This window comes from Antechinus flavipes, chromosome 6 (genome assembly GCF_016432865.1).
Source record: "Antechinus flavipes isolate AdamAnt ecotype Samford, QLD, Australia chromosome 6, AdamAnt_v2, whole genome shotgun sequence".
NCBI classification, from domain to species: Eukaryota; Metazoa; Chordata; class Mammalia; order Dasyuromorphia; family Dasyuridae; genus Antechinus; species Antechinus flavipes.
Window position 1 is genome coordinate 225,367,580 of NC_067403.1, and position 17,908 is coordinate 225,385,487.

The following is a 17,908-nucleotide window of genomic DNA, read 5'->3' on the forward strand; positions in this document are numbered from 1 at the left end:
TAATATTCATATAAACCATTAAGGTTTACAAAGTTTTTAAAATTTTTTTTACAAATATTTCATTTTTGTTTACAATAACATTGGAAGGTGGGTGCTATTATTTTGCCTATTTTACAGATGAGCAAACCGAAGCAGAGTTAAATGACTTGGCCAGAATCACACAACTAGTAAATAGGTCTGCGGTCAGATCTGAAGCCATATCTTCCTGATTCCAGGTCTGATGCTCTCTCCACTTCACCCCTAAATGCTTACTAGGTCGAGGAGCAGTGGGTTGCCAATGTCTAAGAATTACCAGGACCATTAAAATCACGGCTCCTTAAATATGGAAGGATGGGTGTTGGCCAATACAATGCAAAATCACAATGACGCCCCAACAGCTTGACTTGGTTTTATAAATAGCTTGTTTTTCTTTTTTTCTGTTCAGAAAGATACATCACGGGCATATATATGAGCAGATAGCTCATTGATAGAGGTTTCATATTAGGAGCTTCTAAGATTAGAAAATGTCATAGTTAGCAGGAAATGCTCATCAGAAAACACCTGTCAACAATGGCTTCACCCCCCCCCAGAACCCCCTGCTAAGTGGTCGTGGTTGATGTTGCCTTGTGGCTGCTTAATGCAAAGCATCCTGCTGTAAATGATTCCCTTTTATGTCAAATTCTAGTTCATAGAAAACAGAGCTCTTTCTACTTACCAGCCTTCGAAACAAGAAGCTGTGTGCAGAGACAGGATTGAGTCTGACCTATTTGTCTGAAATTTTCAAAAAGAAAAATTGACAGTCACCGTTGCACCCTGCCAGAATTCCCCATTAATAAGGAACTTTGCATCTGATTTCTTTCATAATCTAGAACAATGTGAACTCATTATTCTTATTGATCACCTCCCTTCAAATTATACTAAAGAAATTTGCCATCTCAGGGAAATCCAATTTCTCTCAATGAGCAGTTGCAAGCACACCATTATTATTGGTTAGTTCGGAAAGGCTAGGCTGGCTGCCGGCATTGATTTCTAAGTGAATTTTGTTTTCTCTGCAGAAGAAGAGACCCGAATCTGTTATTTAAAAAGCCCAGAAAGTATTTATGGGCCTTTCGAACACAGACACAAAAAATGGTATGTCAAAATTTTATCTCAATACCAACCTTGACAGTACCCCTGAAGCCACAAATTTTCCTTTGCACTTATGGATAACATTCTCCATTCATCAACTTTCGAAATTGAAACAGGTGTGGAGATGAAAAATCTCCCATTTGCATACCTTGTCAGACAGTCTAAAAATCCAGTGTTGGGATTTGGCTGTAGGCGGGCCGAGAGTTTCTCCTTTGGGAACGACCATATTCTTGTGGCAACTGTGTGCCCCCACATGGGATCAGGCAACAGGGGATTAAGGTAGGAAATAAAATAAGGTTCCCCTGGGGACACCATCCTACAGATGCTGCTGGACTGATTTGCATCTGGAACACCTTGTCAGTATTTGTAAATGGCAGGCTATAAATTTCTCTGAAAAGTCCCTAGGATAGAGGCAGTCTGTTTTAATAAATAAAATGGCTTCCCGTTGATATGAAAATATTGAAATCTGACATGGGCATATAGCTAGAACTGATTCAAACGTGATAAATATATCCCCAAAGGAAATTACTAGATTTATTAAAAATCTAGGGTTGCCGAATGGGGCTAAAATTGTCTTCCATTTTGGCACTGGCTGAAAATCTATTTACTGCTATTGGGTGACTCAGAAAGTCAACCAAAGAGGAACATCAATAAATAAAAAAAGAGTAAAAACTGATTTTTTTTTTGTTTTTGGGTTTTTTTTTTTTTTTTTTTTTGCTAACTTACAAGTAGCTCTGAACCATGGGTACCACCCCGGGCAAGCTTTGAGTCTATGAAGTGAGTAACTGTACCTCACCAACAAAATGTGATGTGTTGATGACTGTTATATTGCATCTGAAATCCCATTTACTAGTAATAGAAAAGTTCAGTTAAGACTTTTGCCTGATGTCTCTGGGTGCTTTGTATCGCTGTGTGTGATATTACCAATTTTCGCTTCAGGAGGATTCACATGTAAGAGCTCAGATTTTCACAGAAATTTGCACATTTGATCCAGGGTGAAATTAGACCATTTTCATAGCCAATCAACTTTTCCTTAGTGGCAGTCTGATAAGGAATTTTTTCCACATATGGTAATTATTTAAAAAAAAATTTCATGAAAATGTGGAAATCTCAAAGAAATGACTCTCTAGGATAAGCCATTGACATAGCAACCCTATAGGGCTGGCAGAAGAAGAGACTTAACTCTGCTGGCTTCAACTTCATCCCTAAAAATAAAGATAATGCTAAAAATCAATCTCACCTTGGAGTCTTTAATAAAAACCCAGGAAGCTTTGAAATCTCAAACCAGAGGGGTCCTTGGAAGGGCAAAGCACTGCTAATGGGAATGTTTTGTGTATTTTCACCTAAATGGGATTTTCTTTCTGGAGCAGGTCCTGGCAGTAGGAATTTATACATCCAGCCCTGCAGATTTGCAGAACTGGGAGTAAATATCATGCCATTTGCAGTGATTACCACGAGCCCCCTTCAGAAGAAATGATCTACTGCTTCCCGAAGCACATTAAGGTGGCGGGTTGAGGTATGGGCCTGGCTGAGCTATTCTGTACACACTTAGCTAGGTTGCAATTTATTTTCAGGCAAGGCCATGAGGTGCTTCCAAAGGAGAAGAGGAAAGAAAGAAGAGCATTTGCTAGGAAACTCTGCTCTATGAATAGAAGCCCAAAACAAATTCAGCAGTGTTTTATCTTAGAGAACTATTGCCTTTTTTTTTTAAAGGGGGTCAGGGTGGAAGTTATTCTTATGATGGAAAAAAATTAATGAAGTTCTTTTGCTTCAGATTTATAATTGGGATAGGAAAATTGGAAATATCCTTCATCTCTTACTCTTTGGAAAAATTCCCTTTGAAAGTTTTTCCTTAATTTATTATATCATATTTTGAATCCTCTTTTATATTCTGCTGTGCACATGGCAGTCTTTTTTCCTATTTGTTTCTTTTTCTATTTTTAATGTAAGTTTTAAATAATTTTAAAAAAATAAAAAAGTAAGTTTTTCCTTGAAATACTTCATTTTGCTTATTTTCCATATTTAAGGTGGGTACGCTTCTCAATCTACCTTCTCTGAATCATCTGTTAGCAATGGTCCTTTTTCACTGTTCTTGGAAAGGACATTGAAATGTCTTCCATGAGTGATACTAGGGCTTTTGCCACAAGCAGCAGCCTATAGGTAAATATTTAACAACAGATTCTCCAAGGACAGAAGAAGTCTGCATAACACATTTTTAAGTTTAATCCGTATTAACAGTTTTTCCATCAGACTGTCAAGTCATAAATACTTATTAAGTGCCTGCCATATGCCAGGCACAAAGCTAAGCACTGAGGATACAACAAGAGACAAAGGCATTTTCTCCCCTCAAGGATCTGACAATCTAACTGGAGGGAAAACAAGCAAACACTATCTATCTATAAATCCTGTAATTGTATGTACATATATATGTATGTTATATCTATATATAAATTCCTTGATTAATAAAGAAATAATGAAGAATATATGTATATTACATGTACATATATATATATATACATACATATTCCTTGATTAACAAGAAAATAAGAAAGGAAAATTATTATAATTAACAGGACCTAAGAGATGTAGTTCCTTAAGTCTAATCAATCAAGAAAACTAATCAAGCCAGGATCTGTAGCATCTGCACAATGAAATATCACCATTGGCTCCCACCAGCTTTATGATCTGGTTCCAGCATGCACCTGAACAGGTTATGAATAAAGTTGGGTGGGAGGAGCAGGGAAAGGCAAGATGGGTTTATGTGGCCTTCATTGATCAGAAACACTTTCATTTCCATTCAGCTAAATCTGGATACTCAAAGGTCTAGCCTGGAAAGGGCTTTTGACTATTTATGGACTATTAGATTGGAAAGGATTTTCAAATGCACTTAATCCAATATTCCTTCTCCTTTTACAGGTAAGAGTGTTAAAGTGCACCATCCCTAGTTACCCAGGGAGTAAGATGCATAGGGAAGACTCACACTCAGGTCAAAATGGATATAGGGTAGGAAAACAGACTTTGACAATCTAGTGTTGACATGCCCTCACTGACTACAAGTCATGAATTTTATGAACTCACTAAGCTTCCCCCAAATACAGCATTTTTCCATTGAGTTGGATGAATTAACTTTTAGTATTAACTAGTAGCTGCCGTTTTTTTTCCTGGAAAAAAAAATAGCCCTAATATAGTAATTTTACTGGCATTACTTAGTCTAGTTTTATTGGATTTCCAGGAAAAGATTTGAGGCATCAAATGTCATCCTATGTAAAATGTGTAAGGTAATAACTTCTAAGACAGGCTGCATGAAATTATGGTCGATTTATAATCGTTATCTCATAGCAGATATGTCAATGTGTACACATCAAGTATTATAATGAAACAGAGCCCAGAGCATGGCAATTCAGATAGGAATTAATGGAACAGAAACCCACCTTGGATTGGGGTCTCTCTATGGCAAACGCAACAATATCTGTAGCATGAGGCCCCTTCAGTTTTCTGATACGAGCATAATTTGCTCGCATGGACACCCGTTGCTTTATATCTGCAAAAAAAAATTTAGAAAATGCATCAACATATTTATGAAGTTATTTTTTGGGAGGGGGCCTGGCAGCCCTGGCTATCTCATAGTATATTTTCTTTCTTTTTTAATTTCTCAGATTTTTATATGTATATGTGTGTGTGTGTATATAAATATATATGTGTGTATAAATATATATATATATATAATATATGTATATGTCTATATATACATATTACCATTAAATCCAGAAACACTGTAGTTTAAGGGGAAGGAGAATTCTGAATATTCTGCCAGGTGACTCTAGACTGGGCAGAAATAAAACTCAAAAAAATTATCAGAGGTCTATGAAAATTTTCAGATTAAAGAACAAGAACGATCCTAACAGCTGCTGGCGAGAGTCCTCATCTAGATTGTGTAGACAGTGTTCATTCCTTCACCATTGCTTAAGACTTGCTTTGATTTTGACGTGTTTTTGCAGAGTGAAAATTATCCAAACATTATTTTGATTGTTTTTGCCAAATCAGATCCACTTTCAGGCAATCTGAGTGACTTTTCCATTATTTATTTCTACATTCCTCAATTTCCCCGCATCGAACTCTGGTGCCTAAAAAAAGAAAGGTTATGGCCGAGTGCAGAAAACTCCCCCACTACAGTCTAGCCAGTATGTCATAGGAAAGTCATGTGTGGAATGAAAGCTTTCCCTGGCAGTTAAATGCCCCCCAATGCCCATAAATGTAGTGTGCACTGGAGCCAAAACCAGGCGTAACATACTCCCAGTGCCTCAGTCCGTCTCCTTAGGAGTCTTGTGAAATGTACCTTTTGAAACATTCCAATTATTTTTTTAAAGAAATAAAATAGAAGAAAACAACTCATCCATCATAAGCTTCTGAAGTAAAACTAAATGAGCGTCCTTGACACCAGATAGATTTCTCCAGTGCATCTGTCACTCTCTGGGAGGAAATCCCTTCATTTCTCCAGGCCACAAAGTCACCGTGTCAAGACCCACACATCCCACAGGAATTTATTCTGTGCCCTCGTGTGAATCTACAGAATTAACAAATGTCGAGAGCAGGTACTCCCAGGAAGCAACTTCCAGAGGAGGGAAGTATTCATTTCAGTAATGATAATTCACAGTGATTATCACGGTGGACCCAAAAAATGGAGCTGCCTGCCCACATCACCTTTCGGCCCGTATCTCCCAAATGGATAAATTGATAATGAAGATATTATTTGCAATTCTTTTTTATGTAATAACCTGCATAGCCACTGCTGAGAAGGCAGGTTATTTCTCTCTGACCCAGATATTCTCTCATTTCAGTTGACTTCCTGACTTCCTAAATCAGCCACGTAATAGGGGTCAGGGTGTACAACCTCAGGGTTTCAAGGCCCCAGAACCAGGGACTCTGGAACATCTCTGTTCCCTAATCACCTCTTAGGTTTTCTGGGTCTCTTTGACTAAACTATCTACTGAATGTTGGTTCTCCATGAACACTTATGGTCTAGGGAGTCATGGCAGACACATGGCGAGCAGCAATGAGGATCTGGGACAAAGGATGGCCTTAATGATAGGAGAGAGCAGAAGATTAGGTGATATTTTGTGCTCAGAGTTCCATAAGGCTGGGGAGGGGGAGCATCCCCAATTCACTTTTCTTACTCTGTACCCCAAATTTTTCAGCTCTATTCTCTAACTTGAGTCTTTAGTACTTTTTGTCCTCCTATGGCCGAACACCATCATCATCATCATCATTGCTATAGTTTTGAAAACTTCCATTATGTATATGCTGAATACATATTCAATGTTTTAGGGGGAAACGTCTAGCGTTGTTCCCATTGTATCCAGACACTAAAATTTCCTGATAAAAATTAGTTGTTTGTCCTTCATTTCCCAAAAAAGACCATGACATCAGGACTAGAAAATAAATTTGATTTAAGTGAAGGAGGGCTGTGCAAAGTCACCAGTCTCACTTTCTCTACCAGAGACATCTGGGTCCAGTGGCCAGATAGAGATCAGTACAACTGGTATGGCTCTGCATGCAGTGGGAGTCCTTGGACTTCTTACGCTACCATGTCTCAATCTGACAGTGGCAACACCCATTCAGTGGTAAAAAGTCTTTTATCTACTCCAAAAAAAATAATAATTTGGAAGGAAAAGATGCCCAGGGTTTCTGATCAAAACAGAATTACATCCACTCTGAGCCAATCAGAGCTCAAATAATTCAACTCTAATACCTAGCACAGCAGAAAGGAACACTGGTACTCGGAGGTTCTGTTTTCAAACCACACCATTACTGATTATTACAAACTATACCATTACTCTGACCATTACTCCCTGTGTGACAAAGGAACAAGCCACTTCACCTCACTGGGGTGCAACTTTCTTATCTTTAGAATTGAGGGGGTTTAGATAGATGGCATCCAAAGCCCTTTCCTTATCTAGGTCTATGGCTTGGTTTATATTTTTTTCATTTGTACTTTTTTCTTTTTTAAAGTGACATCAATTTGTCTGAGAATTCTCTGAAGAATGTTTTGTTCTTTAATATATCATGAATTACAAGTTTTAAATTTATCAGGGGAATAAATAACTTGAAGATCTATGATTATTGAATACTTCATAAAGCTCTTTCTTTACAACTTCATGAGGTCTATAGCATAAACGTTATTCCCATTTTACAGATGAAGAAGATGAGGTTCAGGGTAATTAAGCAATTGACCTACCCGTTAAAGAGCTAGTTGGCATCAGAGCCCAGGACTCAAACAGAAGCTTCCTAGTTTGAAATATAATGATCTTTTCATAATAACACATTTATACTAAAGTCTACAAAAATGAGTCAGCAAGAGAGGAAAAAATACTTTCAAGTTAAATATATTTTTATATATTATATATGCATAATATATAATATGTAACTATAAATATTGTTTATGAAAGAAATGAGATAAAAGATAAAAACTCAGTGCTAGAAGTGGTAACAACCTGTTTTGGGGAAATGTTAGCTCTGGAGCCAGAGGGTCTGGATTCTAATCTTAATTCAGCTCTTTGCTGCCTCTGTGATCTTGGGCTAGCTGTTTAAACTTTCTGAACTTGTTTTTTTGAGGGGACTAGATTACATGATTATTAAGGTCCCTTCCTATTCTATATAAATGATCCTAGACTAGGGATTGACTTAGCACTTTAAAAAAAGCAAAGGAAGAAAGGAAGCCTAAAAATTGTTATATTTCTGGTTAATAAAATGCTCAAGATTAAATCTTCAGAGGAATAGTGTACAATATTCCTCACTAAAACACTACCTTTGGGACTTAGGCTATGGGCTTACCTTATCAAACAGACCTTTTGACATTTCTTTAAAGAAATCTTCCTTGGATGAGTTCCACAAGTAACCTTACCCAGAATCCTTCAATGTAGCAAAGCATATGGAAATTTAGATTCCAGTTTATGGTGAAATTTAATCACTAGGATATGAGGTTGTATGGGGGAGGGAAGCAAAACATTTGCAATGTTCTAAAGGGATTTTAAAAATCAAGAGGTTTTATTCATTCTGTAGGGTAAGGTTTCAAAAATAAATGAGCATTTACCAAGAGGTAATCGAAACCGGTAAATTTAAAACATGGAGTACCTTTCTGGCTTACAAAATGGTTTCCAGCAGAAACACAAATGACCATGTCCCTCTTAATATCATTCCAAGATGTCAGGGGCTTTCCATCCAGGGTGTACATGGTCTTGGCTGGGCACATCATCCCAAGGCGCAGAGAGCTCTCATTCAGGAGCTGAAATGAAAAGGGAAAATTGGGTCAGAACAAATCATAATTGTTAGAAGAAAAACAACTGAGATGGTGACGAAGCATTAAGGTTGGCAGGGCACTTTGCCCAGATGTTCCTATTTGAGCCAGAGACCAGATATGGAAGCGTGAGGCTATTCGCTTGTCATATTCCACGTTTGAACGTAAGCTCCCTGAGAGAAGGGATCACATTTTTGTTTTCCTTTGTATCCCCAGCACTGGGCACATTACCAGAGAGGATGCGCTTATGAAACCTTGTTAAATGAATGATTGACCGATATAGAAGCCAAGTTTCAGTGATACTTGGACCATCCAATCATCTCAAGGGAATCAGTCAATGTAGAAGAGTGTAATCTCTCAGAAGACTCCAGGGTAAATAATGCATCGTGCATTGGCCTGGCACATAGTAGGCACTTAATGAATGTTTCTTGATTTTTGAATGAGTCAGAAGGATTTGGGGCAATGATTCTCAATTTTTTTTTAGTTTCAGGATTCCATCACATTCTTAAAAATTATTGAAGACCTCACTACACCCCCAACAGCTTTTGTCATATGGGATCTACCTTAATATTTACTGTATTTGAAATCAAAACATATTATGATGAAAATGTCTTTGACCTTTGTATTCCCTGAAATGATCTCAGGAATCCATGGAGACCCTCAGACTACAGTGATCTGAAAAATTCGAGTATGACCCTAAAGAGGTAGTCTTGAAGTCAGGAAGATCTGGATTGAAGTCCTGCTCTGTGGCTGAATAAAATACTGGACATCCACAGGAATCCAGGATTCAACGTGGATATCAGTCTGCTCCAGGAGAAAGAATTTCCTTCCGTGGATTATTTTAAGATAATTAATTTTTAAAAATTGGTCTTTAAAATAAAAATACATTTATTAAGGCCTTTTTGTTTCTGACACTCAGGCACTTCCAGATCATCAGTTCCAAGGACTGCTGCCAAAAATGAACCCTCTGCCCCGGGAACCAAGTAAAACAGTGTAGTGAGGATCAGACTTTTTTTTCTTCAAAGAAAAAGATGGCAGCACCATGGAGTGTATGGAGCACTGAGCTGCAAGTCTGGGGACTAATCCTTCCTCTGACATTAATGTGACCTTGTGCAAGTTATTTTCCCTTGATTTCCTTAACCTATAAAATAACAGAGTTGGACAAAGTGATATTTAAGATACCATTCAGCTCTAACAGAGGAATGCTTTTATAAATCTATTTTAAAAGCACATAATTATAAATTGAACATATCATCATTCCATTGTATTATTGTTTTTAATTCCAAGTGGAAATTGTGCTGAATGCATTCTATTTCTCCTTGAATTATTAGATGAAGTACAACCAGTTATAAGACTATTGCAGAGATGATCATTTTAAAGCCATTTTCAGGAATAATCTTTATTTCAAAAGATGCGAGCCACATACAGTTGATGTGTTAAATATATCATTAGCTCTCCCTTTTACAGATGTGCCCCCCACTTTAGACAAGAAGTGAGTAGTAATTGGAGACTTCAGCTGTCTGTAGAATGGTGAGCTTTCTGTTAAAAGTAGAGCAGCTGATAAATTCTTGATTTGACTCAATTATTCTTCAAAAGTAGAGGAAGCCAAGAGGTGAACTGCTATTTTTGACCTGATTATAACCACAGAATCAAAGAATTACAGCACTGGAAGAGACCTCAGAAGCCATGTGGTCTAACATGCAACTGTAGAAGAAATAAGGAAACCCTGGATACCATAGGGAAAATGAGGGGTACATTAAGAGGTCATTATTTGGGACAGATAATTAAGGGTGAACTAGTTATGTAACCTTGGTCTGTAAGTAACCTTGATGATGATAAAGACAATGGGGCAGAAGATAGAGAGGATACAAGCATTTACTAAGCACCTACAAAGTGTCAGACACCTTGCCAAGTGCTAAGGGAACAGAAAGGACATCTCTGCCCTCGAGATAGTTATATTCTAATAGGTGAAGGCAAAGCAAAATGGATTTCCTTTGAAAGACGGGGGTGGAAGGAATACACCATATGGAGGTATGGTTTTGAAGCCCAGAAAAGTCACAGATGGTCTTAGGAGGAGGGTGAAAGCACACTGGTCTGGATCCTTCTACAAAATTCAGGATCCAGGAGGAACTTACCACTACGAGAAGGGGAACCAACCTAGGATCAAGTGAAATGTTCCCCCACATTAGGTGGTAGGCTACTGCAGGGTGAGGAGGACCTAGGAGCTGATGGAAGTTCCAGGATGGGCCAGCAGCAACAACTTCATGGTTTTGAAGTCCAAAAAATCAGGAACAAGGCCAGGAGGATAACAAAGATAGAGATGGAACTTGTGATTTTCTTAGTATGGCCTCTTCCAATACAAGTGTGCACCTTTTCTGAAACTTAAGTCTAAGAGCTGTCTAGTTTTAATACCAAAGGTCCCACAACTAATATAGGCAGGAGGTGAGACTTAAAAGTAAGTCTTCTTGACTTCAGGGTCAGCTCTCTATTATTCTTTGCTATCTCAACTAAAAATAATAAATCCTGATATTTTGATTCAATTCTAAAAAGTACTTATTTTATCCATCCATGAGATAGTCTATATCACTGGACATGAAGGGATAATAGCATGATAGAGATTTGTCCTGGAACGTTTTCTATCTGAATTCCACCAAAGTGGGATCAAAACAACAATAACAATAGAGAACATATATGTCGTGATTTAAGGTTTGCAAAATGTTTGGAATATATTATTTCATTTGATCCTCACCATAATTCTATAAGGTGCTATTATTATTGTTGTTATTATTCCCATTTTCCCAGATGAGAAAACTGAGGGTGAAAGTTAAAAATCCTGTCTGAGGCAGGATTTGAACTCAGTCTTACAAAGCTCTATCTATTTCACCCTGAGAGGAGCACATTTCAGAGTTCAGAGACAGGATAGATAGGCTTTCACTAACTATAATTCCACTGGAAAAGATATTTCAAGACATATTTTTAAAAAAACCTCAAGAATAAATTCTAATTTAGAAGGAAAGAGGCAGCTATATAAAGAGACTGATGTGAATACAAAGGAAATTCAGTGAGCAATTTAGATTTTTTAAAATGAAGGTTTAAGTGGGTAAATTGAAGATGACTATAAAAGAGGAGACATTTTGATAACAGTGTTAGAAAGTGCTAAATTCTAGATGAGCTAAGGCTAGTAACAAATGGGGGAGAGGTTTTTTTTAAAAATTAAGACAAAAAATTTTTTTTAATTTAAAAATTATATTGGATACAAGAGGATGAGGGAGAAAAGGAGATGACCTGCCGACAAGGTGGGCTGTTCAAACAGCAAGTGAAGTGATGGGCAGCCTGTGCCCTCCACTGTTACCTGCAAGATGATAGGATAGGAGGAGACCTGGGAATGCTTTGCCCTCTCCCCTCCTCCCACTTCTTCCCATGAAAGACTGTTGGAGGTCATTGAGAGGAGGTTGAGAAGGTACAGAGAGGTTGTTATCTGCACCCTTGAAGGGAGTACCCACATTGACAAGATCACAGATCCATTGAAGTATCATCAAAGTGGGGAAGAGAGAGATGCTACAAATGGAGGAGGAGATCAGTCCTTTAGGACCAGACAAAGCTTGGCCAGACAGTGGAGTACACCGGTTTTGGAATCTGAGCACCTGGCTTCAAATCCCAGCTGTGACTTAACTACCCTCCTGACCCTAGGCACACTGCCTACCTCGCCTGCACTTCAGATGCAACATCTATAAAATTAGGAAGCTGGGATGGGAAGGTAGACGGTGTGACCCCTGTGATCTCCTCCAACTCCAAACTCTATGATGCAAAGTCAGAGAAAAGCTCTGAACCTGAAGAGTTAGCTACTAAGCCCAGAGGAGAGATGTTCTGGTGTTCTGAAGACACGGACCCAAGTAGAGAAAAGAGTCATTTGACAAAGTTTGGCCAGAAAGAGGACTGTGGGAAATGAGTGGGGATCACAACCCAGCATTTTCATTCTTTTTGTTGTTGTTTGCTTGCATTGTGTTTTCTTTCTCATTTTTTCTTTGTGATCTGATTTTTCTTATGCATGATAATTATATAAATAATACTTATATTGGATTTAACATATGTTTTAACATGTTTAACATATATTGGACTACTTGCCATCTGGGAAAAGGGATGGGAACTTTGGAGCACAAGGACTTGCAAAGATCAATGTTGAAAAATTATTCATGCATATGTTTTGTAAATAAAAAGCTTTAATGAAAAAAAATTTTCCATGCATATGTTTTAAAAATAAAAAGCTTTAATAAAAAATTTTTTAAAGAATTCAAAACATTAAAAAAGACAGCATGGGTAGGTAGAAAGTTGCTGGATCAACTGGACTTTTCACATTTATGAGAAAAATAAAGAGCAAGCTGGTGTGGCACCAAAATTTTGGATAGCCTACCTTGATATGCTATATGAATGCACAGAGAAAAACATTGAAATATGGGTTCTACTGTATTCATTCATTATTAGTAAGATTTACTATGGACAATGAACTATTCTAGGAAGATACAAAAGGGAATAAATAAAAATCTGTCCCTGCCTTGAAGTCTTCATTACCTACGAGGCAGAAATAAGCTGTGCTTGTGGATAAAAATAAGACCGACTGGTTTTGTTTAGATTTGGATCTATAATTTCATTTGTACAGGCTCTCTCAAGATTATAGAAATACAGCATTTGAATGATAAAGGCAATTCAGAAACCATTTGGTCCAACAGTTCCACAAAAGGAATCTCCATCATAATATTCCACAACTGGTAATCCAACCTCTGCTTAAAAACTTCCAAAAATAGGGAATTTACCACCACTCAATGCAGCACAATACACTTTGGAGCAGCCCAAATTATTAAGACATCCCTCCTATTTTCAAGCCTGCATTTGTCTTTGTAAGACTTTCACAAAATTCTTCCTTGTTCTACTTTCTGGGACCAAAGAAAACAGATCTGGTCTCTTCTCCTCATGATGGTCTTTCAACTATATGAAGATACTTATATCTTTTCCTCTATAAGGGAAATCCACCCATTTCCTCCAACTGGATTTCATATAACAAACTTGAGACACTCTCAACAACTTAAGACTCTCTCAAGCCATGATTCCCAGAATTGACCTTCATGCTCCAGATGACGTCTAAGAGAGCATAGAAAAAATACAATGGAATTATCACCTGATTTTTGGAAGCTGGACCCAAGATCACTTTTTAAAAATCCTGCTAAATCATTTGGAGCTTTGAATCTACTATAAATCCCCAATCTTTTTCAGAGGAAGAAAAATCTGCTGACTATTCTTGTTTCCTCCCTCTTGTATTTGTCAAATTTAATTTTTTTTGCATCCAAGTATAAGATTGTTTCTATTAAATTTCAAAATATTCAGCATTTCATAGGGAGTTTTCCAGTGAGGAAGCATATGGGCAACTCCAATGTATATAGGAGCTCAGAGAGTTTTGGGGGACACTGAGATGCTAAGTGATTTTCCCAGAGCCACATGACTTGCCATGTCAGTGACAGGATGTGAATATGCAAGTTCTTGAGCTCGAGGCTGGCTCTCTGAGGTTCACCACATGATTCTGTTTCTCCTAAGTTTCTGAGAGGATTATAAAATGCTGTATAAAATCACTTCCTTCTGTGGATGAGTGGGATCAAGGAAAACATCCTCAGCTAAAATCTAAAGGAAGGGTAGGGATTTCAAGAGTCAGAGGTGGGCAAAGGGAGAGCATCCTAGGCAAACACCATGGACAAGGTACAAAGATGAGAAAGACATAATAGAATGGGCATGTTCAGCAGATGAGCAATTGGCTAAAACATAGGGGAAGCAATGTGGGCTTCCTGGGAAGATTGGTTGAAACCAAAATTCAGAGGGCATGGCAATTCTAAGGAATTTTTCTTTATTCAGCAGGTAAAGGGAAAACCAATGAAGGGTCTGTGATTTTGGTTGGTGGTGATGATAATTTTTGTTTTAAGCAGGGGCTCAAATGTTTGTTGAATATCTAGATTCCTTTAGTATAGAGGTGTTCGTTTTTCCAGCTACCTATTTGTTCTACATAGAGTCCTTTTTCTATATGAATTCTCTAACTTGATCAAAAAAATTTGAATTACTCATCAAGCCGGCATGATTGAAACAGAGGTGCCCCATGCAGAGACAGAAGGTGGCACTAGGAAGGCAAATAAACATTTCCCCTCAAACATGATAGAAGTGGCTACTAAGGACCCCTCAGAACCCCATAAATAGCAGCTTCCCCTAAGCCATTGGCCCTCCGTCCAACCTGATGCAAATTCCATCAATTTAGGGGAGTAACCTCAATGGAGATGTGATCCTTGCAGTTGGATCTGCTGGACCCACAACCTATATCTCTTCAGTAGCCATGGCTATTGGGTATTCTATATGTAATATAAAATATATTATTATAAAAATCACATATGCATGTAAATTTGTACATACACAAGCATTATGTTATTGTCAACCTGGAAAAGAAAGTTCTTGCCACCCGAGTTCTCACCACCTAATGAATATAATTTTATCAATTATAATGGCAATAAAAAATGCATTTGTACATCACCCTTATCTTCCTTCTACACTCCAGATTAATTGGGTTACTTGCTATCCAGACCTCTGAGCCCTACCATCTGTCCTGACATTGAACACTCTTTCTTGTGTTAATCTTCACTCCCCCTCATCTGCACACAGGACTGCTCATACTGTTGATTTCATCTTACCCATAACTGCTCTATCTCCAACATATTAAATTATGATTTTTTTCTTTCCAGCCACAGCCTCCTATCTTTCCATCTCTCCCTCTTCCTCACTCTTACCAAACCTATTTTTATCCTCTCCATGACTACCAGACACTCCACAATTTCGTATTCTCCTAGTGTATCAGACTTGTTATAACCTCATTTTGCTTCTCTTCATAATTTTGATCCTATAGTTAAACTAGACCAACCTTATACTTCACTCCACTCTCCATTGCCCCTCTACTCTATTATTTGACAAACTTTCAATCCAGTGACTTATTCCACCATACGACTTCTTCATTTCTGCCCAAAAGCTTTTATAATTGGGTCACTACATTCACTACAAATGCAAGTGATCTAATTTTGTCTGGCCCTCACTGCTACACGACGATCCTTTTGTTTTTCCCATGATTAATTCAATTGCATTCCCCTCGATGCTATTCCAAATTTTCTCTCTTTGAGCCTCTCATCCTCTGCCCTTCGCTCTATCTATCTTAAGAGAGGAACTTTCTATTTTAACAATAAAATAGAGGCCATCTGTTTTTCTCAAAACAGCACAAAAACCATCAGATATGATACATCTCTCAATCTTTCTTCAAAGCCTATGATTTAAACTTGGACAAAAATAAGGCCCATCATCTTGCAGTTTGTGATCCCATCCCTCCTCATATCCCTTACCCCATTCAAACCCTCCCTATCCACTGACCCACTCCCATGTGGAAAGTCTTCCCTCTCTTTTTGTCAACAATACAAGGTCCCACCTCAATTGATGTAATCACAGAAGGTTCAGGCGCCTTTAATAAATCCACAGAGTAAACTAGATGTTAAAGGCATTTTTCCTACAAACTAAGAATCCTTAATCTGAAGAGACAATATAGCTCTGTGACCTTTGGGTTAAGGCAGAGGATGCTACACAGGAAGCATCTTGTGACTGCCTGAATTAGACAATCTTCTCTATTTATGTATAAACGGAGGAATCGGTCTAGCTGTGAACCACTTTAGCAGTAAATCAGTTCAGTCATGAAGGACTCCAAGTTCTGAAATTAAGGATTCAGGATCCAAAATTAGAGTCAAACCCTTGTGAGGGAATTATTAGCGAGAGGAGGAAGAACATGGTTTTTTTTTTTTTTTAATTTATTTCTCTTCCTCTTCACACTGACCATGTCATCTGAAATACTAGGGAAGCAGCAAACAGTAAATGCATCAAGCTAAAATCACTTATCTCCTTCCCTGATCAGGTGCCTATCTGTTAGCATCTGTTTGTCCTTGGGTGTCATTTTGTTCCCACCTAGAAGCACACAACAAACCCAGCTGAGAACAGAGTGACATACCAAGGACAAATGGAGAGTGAAAGAGGCAGCTTCAAGGAACGTGAATCCTTGTACTAGGGAAGAATAGGTCAGAAAGGGCCAGGAGTAGGAAATTACCCCTCTGCCAAACATATATCTTACACCTGTCCCTGTTCTCTTCGTCTGCACTCACTCTTCCCAAGGATCTGGATATATTTGTCAGGGAGAGCATCCCAGCTTTTGAAATATTTTGAAATATTTTATACCAAATGCTAACATATTATCTCAGTAAATGCTTTTGCTTAAAGCCAATTCAATAGATTCTTGGATGATTATTAAGGATAGACATATAAGTGGGAGGCTCATGAATGATAAAACTAGAAACTCTGCCTAGAATTGGGGGAGCAGGATTATCCCACAGTAAAATGTATGCTCCTTGAGGATAGTAGTGTTTTGTTCTTGCCTTTGTATCATAAATATCTAGTCAGAGGTAGTACAATAGTGTATAGATGATAGGTTTGGACTCAAGGAGAGTCAGATTCAGGCCCTGCCTATGACCTGGACTAGCTCTGTGACCATAAGCAAATTCCTTAATCCCTCAGTCTCCCCAGATATTCTCCAAGACTATAAATTGGAGATGTGCCATTCTACCTCCAGGGAGGGAATTGCCACGATGCTTTCTCAACACTAATGAAATCACAAATCAGAGAAATATTCTCAGAAGATCTCAAAGGCCTTTCTTGAAGTAGGCAGTAAATAAAAGCTTACTTAATGGACTAATGAATGAAATATGACTGATCACAAAGAATTTCATTCAGTACCCTAAAAGGCTCCTAAAGTAGATCTCTCAGGGAAGAAATTGAAAGATATGTATGTGTATATGTATATATGTATATTTGTGTATATATATATAAATTTTTATTTTCAAAGGAGTAAAAGAAACCTGGACAACTTTCTACATTAGTCAGTAATCATCTGGATTACACACCCTGATCATATTTATCTTGCTAAATAAGATTTTTATTATGTCTTTCCTCTGTTCAAATACTAATAGAGAATACCTGAGTCGAGTAATCTTTCTACAATATGGCCCCAGCTATCATCCTAGATTCTTCTCTGCTTGGTCCCTTGAATGCACACATTATTTTAGCCATGCTGCTCTTCTCTCTGAATTATAAACATTTCTTATAAAATCACATCAGTGTACCTCTATTACCCATGTTGGGAACTGTCTACATGGATCCCATCTATCCTTGAAGGGCCAACTCAAGTTTCCTCTCCTGCCCTGTTTTCCCTCATTACCCCAACTGCAAGTGGTCTCTTCCTCCTGAAGAATTCCACATTGAGCATTGGCTGGAGCAAATGATTGCTCATTTGGCTTTTACTAATAATGATTTTTGTTGTTCAGTTGTTTCAGTCTTATCCGACTCTTTATGGCCCAACATTGACAGAAATACTGGAGTATTTGCCATTTTCTTCTC

General features: G+C 37.9%; 1 protein-coding gene across 1 annotated transcript in view; it reads right to left on the reverse strand.

Moving 5' to 3' along the window:
* Positions 1–17,908, reverse strand: part of LOC127541529 (doublecortin domain-containing protein 1-like) — a 183,806-nt gene that overhangs the window by 6,760 nt on the left and 159,138 nt on the right. Inside the window, exons 15-17 of the mRNA XM_051966760.1 lie at positions 8,239–8,389; positions 4,539–4,648; positions 695–750 (exon numbers count right to left, since the gene is read on the reverse strand). Coding sequence (XP_051822720.1) covers positions 695–750; positions 4,539–4,648; positions 8,239–8,389 — 317 coding nt within the window. The remainder of the gene's footprint in view (positions 1–694; positions 751–4,538; positions 4,649–8,238; positions 8,390–17,908) is intronic.